Here is a 16785-nt window from a genome sequence, read left to right as displayed (position 1 = left end):
GAGGAGGTCGCCCTCAGAGGGAGGCCGCTGCCCGCCATGCTGTTCCGTTTCGGTGTGGTGTTACCGGCCCGGATGACGGAGGGCGGCGGCGGGCTCCTGGTGGTCGGTTCCCGGCCGGAGCTGGGCCAGTGGGACCCGCAGCGCGCCGTGCCTATGAAGCCGGCGCGGCCTACCGCCGCGCTGCCGGCCCAGGAGCCGGCGCTGTGGCTGGCCGAGGTGGTGCTGCCGGACGAGGACGCCGCCGGCACCTTCTGGTACAAGTTCCTCCGGCGGCAGGGCGGCCACCTCCTCTGGGAAGGTAACGGAATGGGGAGAGCCTGGGGAGAGCCGGGACCGGTCACCGGTGGGGCGGAGCGGACGCAGCGTGAGCAGGGCGGGCCCGGCGCCGCCCGGCCGGCCCTCAGGAGGAGCGGGGCGGTCGTGGGGTGGCTCTGCGGGGCCGGAGCGGAGCTGTGAGCTCTTCTCCTTGAGGGACCGCTTGCCGTGCTGGCGGCTCCGGCAGCTCCGCCTCTTGCCCGCTGCCCCGGGAGGGTGTCCCCGCCAAACGGGCCGTGCCCTGAGCTGGGTGCTGCCGGGAGGCGCCGGCCACGTCCTGTGCGGGGAAGGCCCGAGTTACCCTTGCAGGTGGAACCTGCTGGGCTGTCGTGACATGACGTGAGCGCTCGCTAACAAAAACACTTTTTTTTTTTTAACTGTGTGGTGGAGGAGAGCGAATACAGGAAGAAGCTGCTCTTCTAGATTGGTAAAAGTTCTCTGAAACAGTTGCATTTTTTTCCCCCTTACTTTAGGCATCCGTTGATCCTGATGTTTTGTTTTCTTTCTTTCCCCAGAAGTAAGGAGCTCAGAATTTCCCACTTATGCATAAAGTTGTGATTTGTTACTTTATTTCAGTAAGCTGAAATGTCACGATGGCATTTTCAGGCTGGTAAATTTTACCATCAGAATTGCTGAAAAAAAGGGAAGAGTTCTGTCACAGCTTTTCCAGTTGTCTTGCTGTTTCAGTAGCGATTCTGCCATGATTTTCTCCTGTTCTGTGTTGTCAGTGTTGAATAACTTCCGTCAGTTTCCATGTACTATTCTAGTATATTTAATTTAAGTATCTTAAATAAAAGAGAGCACTCATGCAATTGTATGCCGAGTCAAATGAGGCTCTAAATATACCTCTTGTCACTGAGGAGTGCATTGGACTTTGTGAAAGTAAGATGAGTAGGTAATTTGTGAGGGGTTTCTTCAACTTATAAAAAGATTTTGTAATCCCTATACTGAAATAACACATTGTAGGGCAGTTGCTCTTCATCCATTTTAAGAATACACATCACATTTTAAACTGCCATTCTGTCGTATAGGCTAAAACATGCATGTTGTCGTAACTGTTGCATTTGTTTCTTCTTTATACTAATAAAAGACTACGTGTTAATGGTACGTTCAGGGAAGTTTACCTCATGAAGTACTATTTACACCATGTAATAGTAATTGTTTTATTTAGCAGCTGAAATAAATAGCATGTTCTGCCTCTTTTAACCATGTTTTTCTTTTGCAGAAATGCAGGAAAAGTGAATTTTTGGAATAAAAATCTTTACATCTGTCCAAGGAAGCAGAGTTGAGTCTCTTTTGATGATGCCAAGTTATACATAATGTGCCGGTGATGTTGGTATATAAAGAGGTCCTCACCACACAGAATATAGAAATAATAATAATAATAATGAGTGTTCCAGTCTGTAGAGAATCGGCAATCGTAAGGTGATGGTTACTGTCTAGTTTGGGAGTAGTGATATCTCGAGGTACTTGTCTGTATCTGGGAGAGCATTCAGTAAGTGTAGTCTGTTGAGTAGTACCAATTTTGTGGTTTGGCAGTAGTGCTACTGATACAGTTTTAGCATTAACCTGTGTGGGATTTTGTTCTTGTCATTGTGAATGCTCAGCAGTTTGAGCTTGTTGCTTAGCTAGAATGACAGAAAACAAACAGGCATACCATCCAAATGCAGAGGGTTTTTTTAATTAGTCATTCATATCAACCATTTTTTTCTAAGTTGTTATTTACCGGAAAGAACTAAATTTGCTTAAACTCTGAAATTTATTGTTCTTCATGTATTACATGAAAGGAGCTTAAGGATGTTTTTCTATCCAATAATGAAGTAATATCTTGCAGTCTTTTTAAATGTCATTTGCTTTAATTATTTAATCTTTTTTCAACTGAAGATCAATGAATGTTTGTCTGTCATCTGTTTGTTCTTGTAAAAATCACAGTTTGAAAAGACAACTACCTTTTTTAAAAAATAGAACAAAACTTTTTTTTTTTTTTTGGTGATAAGCAAATGCTGTACTTTGGCTCTTTAGTATCTTATGTGTTTAGAATGAAAATGTGCTCTGGGAGACATTTAGCAGTTACAGAACATCTGCAATTTTGAAGACATGGTCAGGAGGGATAGAGGAAGGGGCAGGATGATACTTGCTCTGAATTTATGAGTTGAGGCATTCATCTGTAACCAGGGAAACTCCTGTCCAATTATGGATGTCAGATGTTGCCATATTTAAGACAATTGCTCCCAATTTTTTGATTAGTATACTTCATGTGAGAATTCCACTAGTATTGTGTATTATTTTTGTAACACTCCTGTACATGGTGCATCGTATGGTTTGAGTATCAATTTCATCCTTACAGCTGTTCCAACGCAGTCAGGAAACTGAAAGATAAAGTGAGGGTATCTGTTTCTGTGGGCCAGAAGAGTCGAAGTCATGGGCCAGTGTTCTGTGGCTTTTGGGTTCTGCCAGGAGGTCTGGTAGGAAGCCTTCAGGCAAGGCTTGGCCTGTGGGAGGGCAGAGTTGTTGGCTTGTTGCTTATGTCAGGAGGGAACTAATTCCCCCCTCTGTAGGAGGATGAGGTGGGAGAGGACACTCCCTGTCCTCCTGAGGAGTCAAATGCTTACCTCTGCTGTCCCAGGGTGATGGTGCCGCACTGAGGGCTTGTAACTCAAAGCCGTTGGGCTCTTCTGGCTCAAATTGTGTGATTCCTGTATGCGTTCTGGCCCAAGTGAGGTTTCTTCAGGGATGGTATTTTGCTTGCCTGTTGTGAGCTCAGCTGAAAGGCCTGTTATACAGGAGGGTTTTTAAGTATTCTACAGCATCTGTGGAAAACAAGTTGATTATATTGAGCTTTAGAAACTGGGCATAGCTTTACCCATTAAAAGAAGAAAAAAGGAATCTGTATACTTCCCCCCCACCCCGCCCCAACTGCATCCGCTGTGTCTTTCTGTGTACTTCGTTTTTGATGTAGATTCTTCAGAAGTGAGTTTATTTATTCTCCCTCTTTCAGCTTGGAAAGTAAAAGTATATTGTGTCTGCTGTCAAAACTAAATAAATACAAGATCAAACTTACGCTTGAATTTATTTTTGTGAATTTATACTTCAACACTCACCTATGCCTTTTTTTCCACTTTACTCTGGTCTAGGTAAACTGTAGGTACCGTACAAGATACATGTTCCATAAAAGGACAGAGGAGTTACTAAGCATGCTCCAAGCTGTATTTTGGGATGATGGAATACAGTCTGTTGACACCTTATGTCTTAAGAAGGGAAAAAAAATATATATAAAAGCTATAAGTTTATATTCTGCAATGTTGATCTGTTTTCACATAACCATGAGTTTGGTGTAGTTGGTGCTTGCTTGAAGCTTGAGAGATACAGTGTTGTCAGTTAAAGCTGAAAAGCAGGATCAGCCTACATTCCAGTAAATTGTGCAAGTGAACAGAGCCTTATTCCTTCAAAAAAAAAATCTCTAGTTTTGAGGAGCAGAGAGGAGAGAAAAGGAGATGTCTTGTTTGCACATACCTGCTGCTCTTGTTCTCTGTGGTTTTTTTGGGGGGCCCAAAACAAACAGTACAACGCAGTTTGGATTAGTAACAGTTAGGTTACACAGCCTGTGTTGAGCTTCCAACATTCCACTTCATGCTTCTGTGAGCTTGTTAGTTACAGTTCAAGCCATCTGTTGGACAAGGTACACTTCTGATGACAGTTCAAAACGACTGGTACATTTCTGAAGTGAGAAAGGTTTTATTTTTATTTTATGTTATAATAATATTTAATATTATTAGTGAAAATATCAGAAGTTAAATTTACTCATAGCTTTCAAGGGTCGAGCACTTGATTGGCTGAAAACATTGATGATAGTAAGGTACATTAAAATTTTATTTTTAAAGTTGTAGTATGTTGAAACCTAAACCAATCTCACTTTTGGCGTCCGTGGAACTCTGTGGAACAAAATGGGTTTAATTTCTTATTTTAATGGGGGCAATTTTTTAAAAGCGGTATGGGAAGTTAATACCAATTTCCATTCAAGTTGAGAGGAGAGATTGTAACAGAATAAAAAATATTTGGGGCTAAGCCATAGCAGGATAAAGCATCATAAAAATTCTTTTGAGGCCATTCTGGAGAAGTACAGTTGGATGGAACATAATTTTTTTTTTGTAAATGAGATGCATCTCTTTCTTTCTTTCCCACAGGTAATCTGCAGATCCTCAAATTAGGTAGCAGTTCTGTTATTAAAAAAATAAAAACCTGGAGAGGATAACACTTCTTCATGCCTCTTTTAATGCCGATGTTTTGTGTAGTATTGTTCCCACTGGGTGTCGCCATTTTACCTGTATATAGCCGCTGACTGCCTCGTTTCTTGCAGCTGCTTGCACATTTCATCAGTATTTACTGTAATCGGTTCGCCTTTTGAAAATAATCCAGGGCTTTACTTGCTTCCTCCATCCCAGTCTTGTTCTGAAGTAGATGGTGACAGGGAAGGAACGTAAAGCACAATTGGATGTTGACAGTTGAATAATTGTAATGCATTTTGTTTGTGCAAGGCTATTGCTTCCTGGACAATGCTGGATGTTTAACACTTTTCAGATGTGAGGAAACTTTATGAATAAAAGTGGATAACTCTGAAACCTGCTACCCAATACCTCTTTAATGAATGGAGAGAAACTGTTTACAAAGTGCAATAGCTCCTGATGTTTTGTTTTCAACCCCTTCAAGACATTCACTTGGCATGGATTATGGTACAATTGGTAGCAAATTTTTCATTATTTCCTCTCTGTATGTCACTATTAACCAGCAGACTACTGGAGATTAATAAAACAATGGAGAATTGCCCATGAAACTGCTAAATTAGAAGAATAAAAATAAGTATGTACACATGCATTCCTCTGGATTTGGCAGGTATGCGTGGTTTCCTACCTGCAGGGATAGTCAAGGGCTAGCTCTGAGTGCTTAATTAAAGCATTTGTGGTTATAATGGTAAAATGACAATAAATGCATTGTTTATGCAACTATTGTATTTATTTACTATTTTTCCTATCCACCACTTCACTCCCTGCCCTCACTTCCAAGTGACAGCAGCGTGCGATACAAGTCAAGAACTTCTTTTCAATGTCAAGAAGCAGTGAGAAGTGATAAGTACAGTAACTGTGGTGATACCTTGCTTAAGATTTTGCCATGGTTACTATATGCAGCTTGTTTCCTGCCTATAATTCAGTAGTTTTTTCTGGTCTAGTAAAAAGTAACAATCAGTAATATACAGTACACTGCCATAGAGAGTATCAAGGCAGTTAGGAAGACTGTATGACATGATACATTTTGTTGCTATCAGCCATTATTTTATTGTCTGCATTTCCTTTATTCTTATTTCCACCATCCGTCTGAGAAGAACCTCTTTTTCACATGGGCTGAATTCCCTTTTAGTTGATTTTCTCTGGCTTAATCTACATCATTAGGCTGGGCATTTGTCTAAAAACTCTTATGTATGGTAGCAGCTCCCACTGAGAAACACCTGTGCCTAAGCAGAGCTAGAGAGAGAAATAAAATACATGGTTTTGAAAGTTGCCTTTGAAAAACCTTATTTTGTCATCTCTGATTAAAAAAAAAAGAAAAAAAAAGTGTTGTTGATTAACAACGTTAAGTACTGAGGAGGTCTTTCTTGTAAACCATTTAGTTCTAATTCTGGTATAATTAAAAAAAATCTATAAAAAGAATTCTCTTAGGAGTAGACTAATAGAGTAAAAAATCTTGACTTCAGCCTGGATTTTAATGAATTTAAAACTTGTTTCCTTGCTTATATATATATTTTCTATATATTAGCCCTACCAAATGAGAAGCTGAAGCAGTCTGCTTTAAGTCTGGTAGAAAATAAATGTGATTTTTTATATCTCTTTTGGGCTGGCAAATGCAAGGAAACATTTCTGAAAATTAAACCAGTCATGAAGAAGGTGCTAGTGAACTAGATGTGTCAAATTTTGTCTTATATTATGTATTTAAGTAATACAAGAAATTCACCTACTTTTTTCAGAATCTAAAAGAAAAACAGTTTATTTACAGCAGAAAAAGTAGCATTAAAAAGCAGAGTAAGTATATTTTTATTAAGCATATGAGTAAGGATTAGTACATGACATAAGGAATTAAAATGTGTCACTTGGTGCTACTTGTCAGAGGTGTAAAAGCAAAGGGCAGCTATGCAGGGGCACTACTGAGGCCTCAGGAAGGTGGAACTCCAGTCTAAGAGCCTGTGGCAGGCTCAGACTGACAAAATACCTCACCTAGCTCAGTTCCAGAGACAGGAATTCAGCCTCCCATCTCTCTGGTTTTTTAACAATCGATACCAATTCAGCCTTAGTTTGATTGAAACAGATCCTATTTCAAGACATCAGAGATTGAATTTTGTTCAAGCAGTTAGGCAGCAGGGAGACTTTGATGACAGAACCCGGTGTGAAAGGTAAGTAAATTTGAATATTGTAAGTGTAGTGATGGAAGTCCAGCTAGAGCAATGTCTGATAATGACGCCATGCAGTAGCACACTCAGATAACTGAAAATTGTGTCCAAAGTAGGACTTCGGGATTTTCTTTGTTTTAATGTTAGTATGAAAGGTAAGGATACTAGCAAGTACTTAATCTTTGAAATCCTTATTTCAGAGAGCTTTTTTCTGTATGTTTTTTCTAGTTCCTTTTTCTATTAAAAAAAAATAAAATCTATTCCTCAACCTCTCCCCATTCCTCTGCCCCCCGAGTGTTGATAATGCATTAAACTCTTCCAGTGGGATTTCTAAGCATGAGCTCAAGATGTTCATTTACCTTGTTAAAGGACCTTGCTTAGTATTTCAAATGTAATTACTTATAATGTTTAAGCATACTTGAAATTTTGATTTGACGTGTAAAGCTTAATGGTTCATTCAAAGAATAACTCTTTGCTCTTACTTATTTGTAAGCAGGTGATCTGAAAATTGCCTGGCTGCTTCCTGTTTGGATTTGTTAGTTGCCACTGAAGCTAATGGGCATATCTAAGGTCATTTAAGTAGCCTGATGGTTTTTCAAAGGTAGCAGTGAACTGAGAAACACGCTAACATTACTGGGGTTTGGAGGTTTGGAAGCAGTTGGTCTTGGCATGGTGTCTGGCAAAGGCAAGGATGAGAGGCGTATCGCCTCTACAGCTGCTGCTGTGCCCTGGAGTTTCTACATATCTTCCCTCACACAGTGAAAAAAAAACAGGAAAAAAAAAACAAACAACTTCCAGCAAGGTATGCAACGAGCCAGTAGCGGGGAGAGCTGTGGCTGAGCAGTACACCAAGTAGCTTTGCCGCAAAGAGCTCTGCAGAGACAGTGGAAGAGGCAGTCTTATTTTTTTCGTTCATTCATGTTTTTTTTCTTCACCACACTTAATGGTGCTGAGAAATTTCATTGACCCAGATTTTGCTCATTATCTTTTAAGATCAAGCTGATAATTTCACCAGTGTGACTCTTCCAGAACATTATGCAATCTGTGTGCAGTTGTGCTCTGTGTCAAGTTGAGTCTGTGCTGTTGGCAGACTGTTGGATTATACTTTTTTCATCCCTGCTGTACAGCTGTAATAAAATAGTAACTGAAGGTTTTTCGTTGTGTTCTGTCACTTCATGTGGTTAGCTCAAATTTCAGAAGATCCTCTTCTGGTCCCTGCTTATCTTCTTCCAGTTCTTGACCTATGGATGTCCTTTTCTTGATATTTCTTAACCTGTTTTTCCTTTGTTTCCTTCTTGTCTCTGTCCTTTGCCAGTGCCATTTCTCGCTTATGCGGAGATCTTTGGTTTTAATCTTTTGTTTGGTTGCTTTGTTCTTCGGCAGTTCCCTGCCTGCATCCGTGGATTTCACTGCACAGCCATCCACAGTAGAGAGCACAACAAGTGGGTTGCCAAAGCACCCACTTTATAATTGAATGCCTAGAAACTTATTTTTACGTTTCTCTTTCAGATAAGCATTTTTGCTGTGAAGAGTCACAAAGACAGAATTAAAAAACCATCATTTTGGACCTTATTGAAGGAAAGAGTGCTACCCTATCAGTTAAGCTAGGACTTGTATTTTCTAACAAAGTCTTCCGAATTCCTTCATTAGGAAAGTCCACGTGAGCAATTAACAGGAGGATCAGTACTGTCCAGATATTTAACTCACTCTTTTTTTTTTATGGTGGAATTTTACGTGTTTTCAAATGATTGTGCATTTCCCTCCCAAAAATAAATAATTAAACCAATGTTTTGCCCCTTGGAACAATATGAATAAAAATAAGATGGAGAAGAAGACTAATTTAGAAGTGGTTTGGGCTGTAAAAACAAGTGTTTCCTGTTGTGCATTGCCCTTTCTCCAAGGGCATTTGTCTTTGTTTGCTTTTCTGCAAAGATGAACAGGCCAGTGTAAAACAGATGTGATTTTCTTTGCTTTACTACTGGCTCTAGGAACAGAAAAGTTGAAATGCTGTTAAGATCCCCCCAAGTCTTTGAGGCCGCATTTGAGTTTTCTTGGCTATTAAAAAAATAAACAACCAAAACATTTCATCCAAATAATTGTTTATTTCCTATTAAAAGTAGCTGTAAGCCTACCCAGTGGTCTGGTGCTGTGTGCTGTGAGCAACATGTGAGTTGGGAATGCAGGTGAGGATATGCACAGCTGCTGTGTCCGAGCAGGGTGTTTAAATGGGAGTTGTGGTGAATTCCTGCTCTGGAGGCCGGTGGAGTCCTGAGGGGTTTGTTCAAAGTATCTTGAAGTCTTCGTACAAGGTTTGGGTAAGCTTGGGGAGACTAGTCAGTGTAAGGGGACAGATGTATTTACATCAACCATTTGTGGACCAAAGGGTTCCTTTTGGTGAGAATTTGCCTCGCAGCTCTTCAGGAATTCTGCAGCATGCCCCCGCACTCAGCACTGCTGTGTTTCAAGCTCTTTCCCTCCTAACGGAGTGAAGTCTGGAGCACCCAGCTTGTAATAGGGGTGCGAAGTCCTCCGGCTGTTCAGCCTCCGCGTGAGCGGTCTGTGCAGGGGACTGGCCAGCAGTGCATGCTGTGTTGCTGGTAAAGACATGATGTGCTTGTGGTCCTGGCAGCGTGTTGGGTTGGGGCAGATTAAGCTCTGGAAGTTCTCTATTCTCTGATGCTGTGCCGTGCTGGGCGGTGATATAGAGGCACCCTGACAGCCGTGGTTGCCCAGCACAGTCCAGGTAGCCTTCCCGGCTTGTGGATAGGAGCTTCCCGAGCTTCAGGTACAGAAACTAAACTTCAGCACTAGGCCTTCAGTTTTGGTAAGTTACTTTGTGAAGTGCTTTGTGTGTTTGAGAACGGAGTAACAAAGCTGAGTTTCTGTGCAGAAGGGTTGCTGAGTCTGGCTTCTTAGGAAGTCACTTAGAAGATCTGAAGGTGTGGTGGCCTTTCAGATAACGGAGATAACTGGGACCTGTGGGGGAAATCAGTGGAGTGGGAAGTTGGTGTGGGTGTGAGCAGCTTCAGTCATGAGCAGACATGTCCAGACTCTGCATCCATGCAGTCTCATGGCACTTCTCTGCACTGGCCTCTGTCTTTCCTCTCTGGTGCCTGAGCAGAAGGTAATAAATGGGAAAGGGCCGCCACACATTTCTGATGCACTGAGAAGAATCGAGTTCTGCTGAGCTCGGTCCCACTGCCTTCATCAGGTGCTCTGCTTCCTCCCAGACTAACCAGCCACCACACAAAACAGCCCCGGGCCGGAGAAAGAGTGAGCAAGTGATGGCTTTGACATGCGGTGCTGTTGGTCACTGCCTGTAGCTAACACCCTGCCCTGTCCCACCATGGGATAGTCCCCGTACTCCAGAGATCCAAATCCAGAAAAGACTTCACTTGGCCTGTCATGATGAGGGAGGGGAGAGTAAGATTTTTATCCTGCCTCTGGCTCTGAAAGCTTTTTTGTTCTTGGCATGAACTTTTCCTCTACTTGTGAGGAGTCTTGGGCCAGCTCTTTTGAGTCTGACAGAGTCCTGTAACTGCCCCAGAGGAGATGCAAGGAGCCCGCTCCACCAGCAGAGAGAAGGGGGGCTAAGGTGAGGCTAAGGCATGTTTTGCCTGGACGTGCCTCATACCATGGGGCTGATGCATCTTGCTTCAGAGAGCAGAAACTCATGAGGAAAGGTGTAAAAATATAGGGGTGGAGAAGGAAGAACTGAGGATTATCCTGTTAATGATTTCTGCTCGTCACTGAGGATTACTCAGTTAATGATTTCTGCTTATCACCCAGCCTGTCCTCATTTTCCTAGCCCTCTCCATTCTGCAAATGTGTAACGGAACATGTAAGTGATGCTAATTGTTTTCCCTTTAAAACATGGTTTATGATCGGCTACCTTGAACGAAAGTTGGTTTCATTGGCTGACTTATTTTTGCATTGAGCGACTCTGGAAGATAAAAGTTAAGAGAATTCAATCTTTAGCCCTGTTATAGCAGCTCTAAATTATGGATGAGATCTACATTACTTCTCCAAATATTGTCTGTGTCTACTTCTGAAACTGTTTCCTTGCATTATTGTTTTATGGAATTCAAAAAATTACGGTTTTCCTGTAACAAATGATGCTAGCAGAAGCATGATGTGAACTGATACAACAATTTTATCTTTTTTTTGAAACTTGTTAAATGTGCCTTGTGAAGCAAACTGTGGTGAGAAGCGCTTTTGTATCATTTGGATATTGCCTGGGTGGTGGGATCCTGATCGTTTGTGGTAATTGCCTTCTTTTGTAACTCTTGCAAGGGGAATGGAGAATTCAGCCTCCTGAGCAGTTCGGTAGGATCATACTGTTCTCTAAATTAGTATTTCTTGGAGACGGTAGCACTCTTCCCTTTCTGTCTGAAATTATATTACTATATTTGTTGAATATATATTCAAAAAATACTGAATATATATACATACAGGAATATATGTATGTTGAATGTATATTCATATACATTCTGTTGCATAGACATCATATTTCAATAAGAGGGTCATTAATTCGTAGATCAGTATAAATGTAAGGAATGGTAAAGAGCTGTGCAATTCTCATGAAAAATGTTACGAATGCAAGCTGTTATTGTTTACCTGAGTATTACAGCCGAAACGGAAACGTACCTTTTGAGATTCTGGTTTGACCGTAGGCCACAGCGGGAAGGTGAGGTTGAGTGGCGCAGAAAAATCAACAGCAATAAATAGCAATTAGAGAAGGAAGCTTTTCAGAATGAGATTTGACAAAACCTGTTTGAGGGAGAAAATGAAAGAAATGTCTTGTGGCAACTTACTCTTGGCCTCGCTTCCCTGTGTCGTTGCAGGCTAGGTAAGGGAATGAATGATGGTGAAGGTGAGAAGCTTACAAGGCAAGGAGGTTACTGCCATTTAAGAAGGCAGATGGTAGAAAAGGAAGGAGAAAAAGAGCCAAGAATTAAAGCTGGAGGAGAAGAGGATGGACAGTAAAACTGGCGAAAGACATTGCACCTCAAGCAGCAGCAGCTGGAAACGGGAAAGCAGGAGGTATGCAACAGAGATCGTCAAGATGAAGAAGAGTGAGGCGTTCTTGTAGGACTGACCATCACCTCGAGGAGAGGAGAAATTAAGTAGGAGAGAGATATCATAGATTGCGATGGGAAAAAATTCCTGCAGAAACCCTGATGGGAGAGGAGGAACAGCTGTGAGCAATGGAAGGGGAAGTCCTCAAGGGAGCGAGAGTGTGTGCAAGGTGTCACCACGGGGACAGGCAGGTTCTTTAGCAATTCTTGGCAGAATGATGACACTAACAGGGGTCAGGTGCAGGGGGTACCCATCACACAGAGGTGCCCATGTGCAAGGAAGCACAGGGCTGGGAGTAGCAAAGAGCCAGAGATCCTGAGAACGTGGTCCGAAACTGCCAGAGTGCAGTGAAGGCAGGTGGCTCCCTGGAGACTGGGGCTGGGGGCTGCAGGGACACCCCACAGGGCTGGCACCCAGGAGCATTGGGGCAGCCTCGGACATTGGGTGTCAAGCACCTCCCTGGGGACAGGGACAGGCATGGGCTGAGGCTGGGATGGGTCATTGGCCGGTGGGTGGGTGGGGGTGAGGATCAGACACAGCCTTGTGATGGCTGGGCGGGGTCATGGTGATGCACGTTGCTACGGACAGTTCTCAGAGAGTAAAATGAGGAAGGCAAGATGTGTTACTTGTGGTTATAAAGATTTTGGTGAATGCATGAAGTCAAGTGTCATAAACATCCGTAGGTTTTGTTATGCTGCTGTATTTGTTGATGTATACTGCTGTCTTCAGATATTGCTTAAAAGTGTTAAGAATGTGCAAACGATTAGAAATGTGAGATAAAAACATAGTGGTAAGATTTGTAGATTCAAGAGCTAATGTATACTGATCTTGCTCACCTTATTTATCAAAAGCTGTGTCCTGCTGTTGTCTATGATATGTAATGCCTCAGCACTACAGAAAGAGAAAATAGTTTTCTGCCTAGTATTTTCTTTTTGGTAAATAATAATATTTCACAATTTTGTTAGAAGGTGCTGCATGTCATCTGGAAATAAGGAGATTGAGCTTTATTATTAAATGTTAGTCTTATTCTCTAATCGTTGCATTAATGCATCTCCCAAGATGCTCTTGCTCTAGCAAATTTCCCTAAATGTGGTGCTTGGAAGCTGGTCATGCATTTACGTGCAGTGTGAAATTGAGGGTATTCCTTCGGGCATAATCTTACTCAGAAACGTTCTACCATCATCAATAATGTATAAGCGTAACAGGTTTACACTAAAAGCAAGCCGTAGACTGGGTCACTTCTAATCTGCAGAATAATTCCTACATGGCAATTAGTATTACAATGAGTATGTAAAAATGGCAGAGGGGGTAGAATATACATGTACTGAATTTTTGGAGGCTAGATAACCTTTTGAATGATGACGTGACCCGGTTCAATTCAAATTCTTTACTCTGGCATAGTATTAAAAATTGGTTTTCTGTACTGAAGCTCACACTATTGCTGTAAGAGGAGAAGGGGAATGGATTTTAAATAATGGAAAGCTGTAAGAAAAAATTCTTACTTTAGACAAAGCTGTTTTGGGTAATCGTGATCACTCAGTGTTGCAATGTGACTGTGTCTCTCTGGGTCACTTTGGGCAACTTTACTGCGTGTGGGCAGACCTGAAAGAGGTCTTCATTGCTGCTGGGTTGCTGTCTGCCACCTGCTTGCTTTTCTTTTTCGGGATTTGATGCCTTTCCACATCAGTGTTTCTCCTCTTGAAACCTTAAGCTGGTGTCAACTCCAGTGTCACCAGTCCTACCTTTGTTTGCAGTTTTAACTTTCTGATCTTGCGTGGCCGTACTCTGTGCTTTCTCTGAGATCTTTCTCGTAGTTTGGCTCTTTGCTTAGTGAGGCACCGCGATGCCTCCCACCAAGAGGGAGGTCACACAGCAGACACATTAAACACTGAAGTCACGTATTATCAGACATCAAATGAGGAACTTAAATGAATTCAATTATTCTTGAAGTTTTAAGTGCCATGGTTGATGATTCGGCAGTCTTGTACAGCTCTACTGTGTCTTTTAAAAAATAATTTGCAAAAATTGATTTTAATGCTGAACATTTGCTTTGTGGCCGCACCTCTGTTACCACTATTTCCAGTCTTAATAATGTGTTATGAGAAATGCAGTTTGAACAGGCAGCCAACACCGCTCCTGGCCTTAAATACTCAGTTCACAGCTCCTGCAAATCTTTTGGAAGATTTTCCGGATACCCAGCCTGCAATTGTCCTTTCTTCTGTTCTAGGTAATGGGCCCCATCATGATCGAAGTTGCGTTTACAACCAGAGCAACATAGTAGATGGAGTTTACTGCCTCCCAGTAGCACATTGGATTGAAGTCTCTGGACATACGGATGAGATGAAACATACAACTGACTTCTATTTTAATATTGCAGGACATCAAGCTATCCATTACTCCAGGTAAAAGAAAAGTGCAGGGCTTGGCTGGTGTCAAGTATTCAAACAGAAAATCTGTACCAATATAATATCAGCAAACTTTGAATTTGAAGTGGTGAATGATAGTATGTATGTAACAGTGAAGTCTAACGAAGATTCAACGCCTCTTTGCAATTAAATGTCACATTTGGCAATAAAAAGGAGATATTTGAGTTCAAGGATTCGCAGCCTGTACAAGTGTGTTAAATTGCATCACATCTGAAAATGAGTAGTGGTAATTTATGGATAAGTTCATGAGGAACTGTCATTTTCAAATGATTGTGCACATGCACATATAAATCTGCGTGTACGTAATGTGTTTTGTTTAGAATTATTTTGCTGAAGAACATCTCCTGGGAAACAAAAAGAATGTATTCCAGCACCAGAACTTTAGGGCATCACGTTATTCCTTATGTGTAGCAGCAACTGCAATCAATTAGTGACAGCTGTTATAGATGACTTCTGCTTCTGGGCGTGCATTTAAAAGAAAGTACAAAAACTTAGACAAGTCTTAAAATGTTTGTACTTCTGTGGTGTTCGCTTGAGTGCACTGCCTCACCAGTGGAGCATCTTGGCCTGAATTAGGAGACGGTAAAGCTTAAAGAGACTAAAGAGACATGGGCACCCACCCTTCAGGGCTGCAGATAAAGTACAGGCTGTGTTTAGAGCAGCAGCCTTAGCACGGGTAGTGAAGAAACTGACACTGAGGAATTTGGGACCGTTTGTAACTCTTTCCCCATCTGCAGTCATGGGTGTGGCAGCAGGTTTGTTGGTTGATAATGGTTGCATGAATGCTGGCAGCCCTGATATGCCACATACAGCTGGAGCTGGTTACAGAGCAGCTGGTGATCCCAAAGGGGTATGTCTTTTATGAATAAATCAAACCAGCTTGTACTTTCATTAGGTCTTAGCATTGCATTTTGTGAATTTCTCCAGATTACCGTTTCAGCTACTCCAGCCTCACCATCTTGTCTCCTGTTTCTTCTCTTTCGTCTCCACCCTCTCACAGGGTAGGAAGCAGAATTGTCTTTTTGTCATCAGAGTTGCAGTGTGTGAGGGAGAGATTTCCTTCTCTGGTTATCTTTTGGAATAGTACAGATTTATAAGCACTGTTAGATGTATGTAGGTATTCATGGTACCTTGGTACCTTTTCCTTGAGACTCCGTCAAGCTCTATGATACGCCTGACAGACAGTACTGTTGTCTGTATCTTAAGCATCTGTTTCCAGCGCCCTATCAGAGCAAAGATCTTGTTTGTTCCAGAGCACAGGCTTGTCAATCCTAAATAATCTTGTTAGAGGAAGTTTGTGAGAAAGAAGAACAGCTGTCAGACAGCACGTATCCAAGCACCAAAGGCTAGCTTATCTTCCTATCCAGAGGCAGCAGTGATCCATTTAATACTGCTTTATCTGCATGACTATACGTTTCTAAGATTAGGTAAAAAAGCACAGATTCCACTAAAGAATATTTGGAGGAAATTTTCTGAGTTGTGTAATCTTTCCCAGATGAGGATCTCCTCCTTCGTTCCCCTCTCACACACATACACCTTCATTGCAAGGCAACCTTATATGTATGTCTTCAGTAAGTCATTCTTATCTCATTTCTTTGAGCTATATTAAGTGAGCATACCCCGTAACAGTCCTGTCGCATAATTATTTTTAATACTTTGAAGATAGGCAGCCTTAAATGACTTTTTAATTATTAACAGTTGGGGGCAGATTCACCATTCTGCTGGTTATAACAAAATACTGGCTAATTAAGATTTTTTTTTTTTTTTTTTTTTGGCAGAGCAGCTGAAGTGACCTGATGAAAATGCCTTTATTTTGTAATTGATTTATTGATTCAGAAGAGTACTATGGAGATTAATATCACCAAGAAGGAAAAAAAAAAAAAGACAACATTCCCCCTCCCCCGGCCCCCAAAACAGAAGCAAAGATTGTAGTTATCCAGCTCAGGTTACTTTTTTCCGCTCAGTAATGAAGGCAGCAATACCACAGGGAGCTTTATGAGCAGAAATTCTGAGTCCTGTCACTGGCTGTAGGATCTTTACAGGATGGTGGCAGCTGGAAAGAAGTGATTTATCGGTGAAAACTTTTGATGTGAGCCTCTTCTCTACGTTGCTCCACTTAATAGGATTGCCATGCAAAATTAGCTGGAGAGGGAAGTTTCTCTCTGTCGAAATGGCCTCCTACGTGAGCCCTCAGACTCATTTTACTTGTCTTCTGTCTAATCACCACAATTAGGAACAGTTGCTCTGAGCTTCGCTACCACCTTGCTTCTTCATAAAACATGTGCTTAAACTTTAAAAGGGCTGCAGCAGAACGCAAAGCGCCTGCTTCCTGCTGTTGCCAAAAATTATTTTGAGTCATGCTGAGGCTGACGGCAGTGCTCTGAAGAATCGGATTTTTCCTATTCGGTACAGATGTGTTTGCTCATAAACCAGTGAATTTATGATTAAACTTCTATTTAAAGAACTCATTTTGTGTTGGTCATTCAGGTTGGAGAGTATATGACGTGTTTTTTAAGCATAGCAGGACTT

At 41.7% G+C, this 16785-nt stretch overlaps 1 protein-coding gene across 1 annotated transcript in view; it reads left to right on the top strand.

The window, feature by feature from the left end:
* The window catches only part of EPM2A (EPM2A glucan phosphatase, laforin), a 41291-nt gene continuing 24506 nt past the window's right edge, over positions 1–16785 (top strand). The window contains exons 1-2 of the mRNA XM_086744728.1: positions 1–298; positions 14058–14232. Of these exons, the coding sequence (XP_086600854.1) occupies positions 37–298; positions 14058–14232 (437 nt within the window). The 5' untranslated portion in view covers positions 1–36. The remainder of the gene's footprint in view (positions 299–14057; positions 14233–16785) is intronic.

This window comes from Chlamydotis macqueenii, chromosome 3 (genome assembly GCF_036417535.1).
Source record: "Chlamydotis macqueenii isolate bChlMac1 chromosome 3, bChlMac1.mat, whole genome shotgun sequence".
Lineage (NCBI taxonomy): Eukaryota > Metazoa > Chordata > Aves > Otidiformes > Otididae > Chlamydotis > Chlamydotis macqueenii.
Note: the sequence above shows the minus strand (reverse complement) of the source record. Positions and strands in the feature narration are given on the sequence as shown.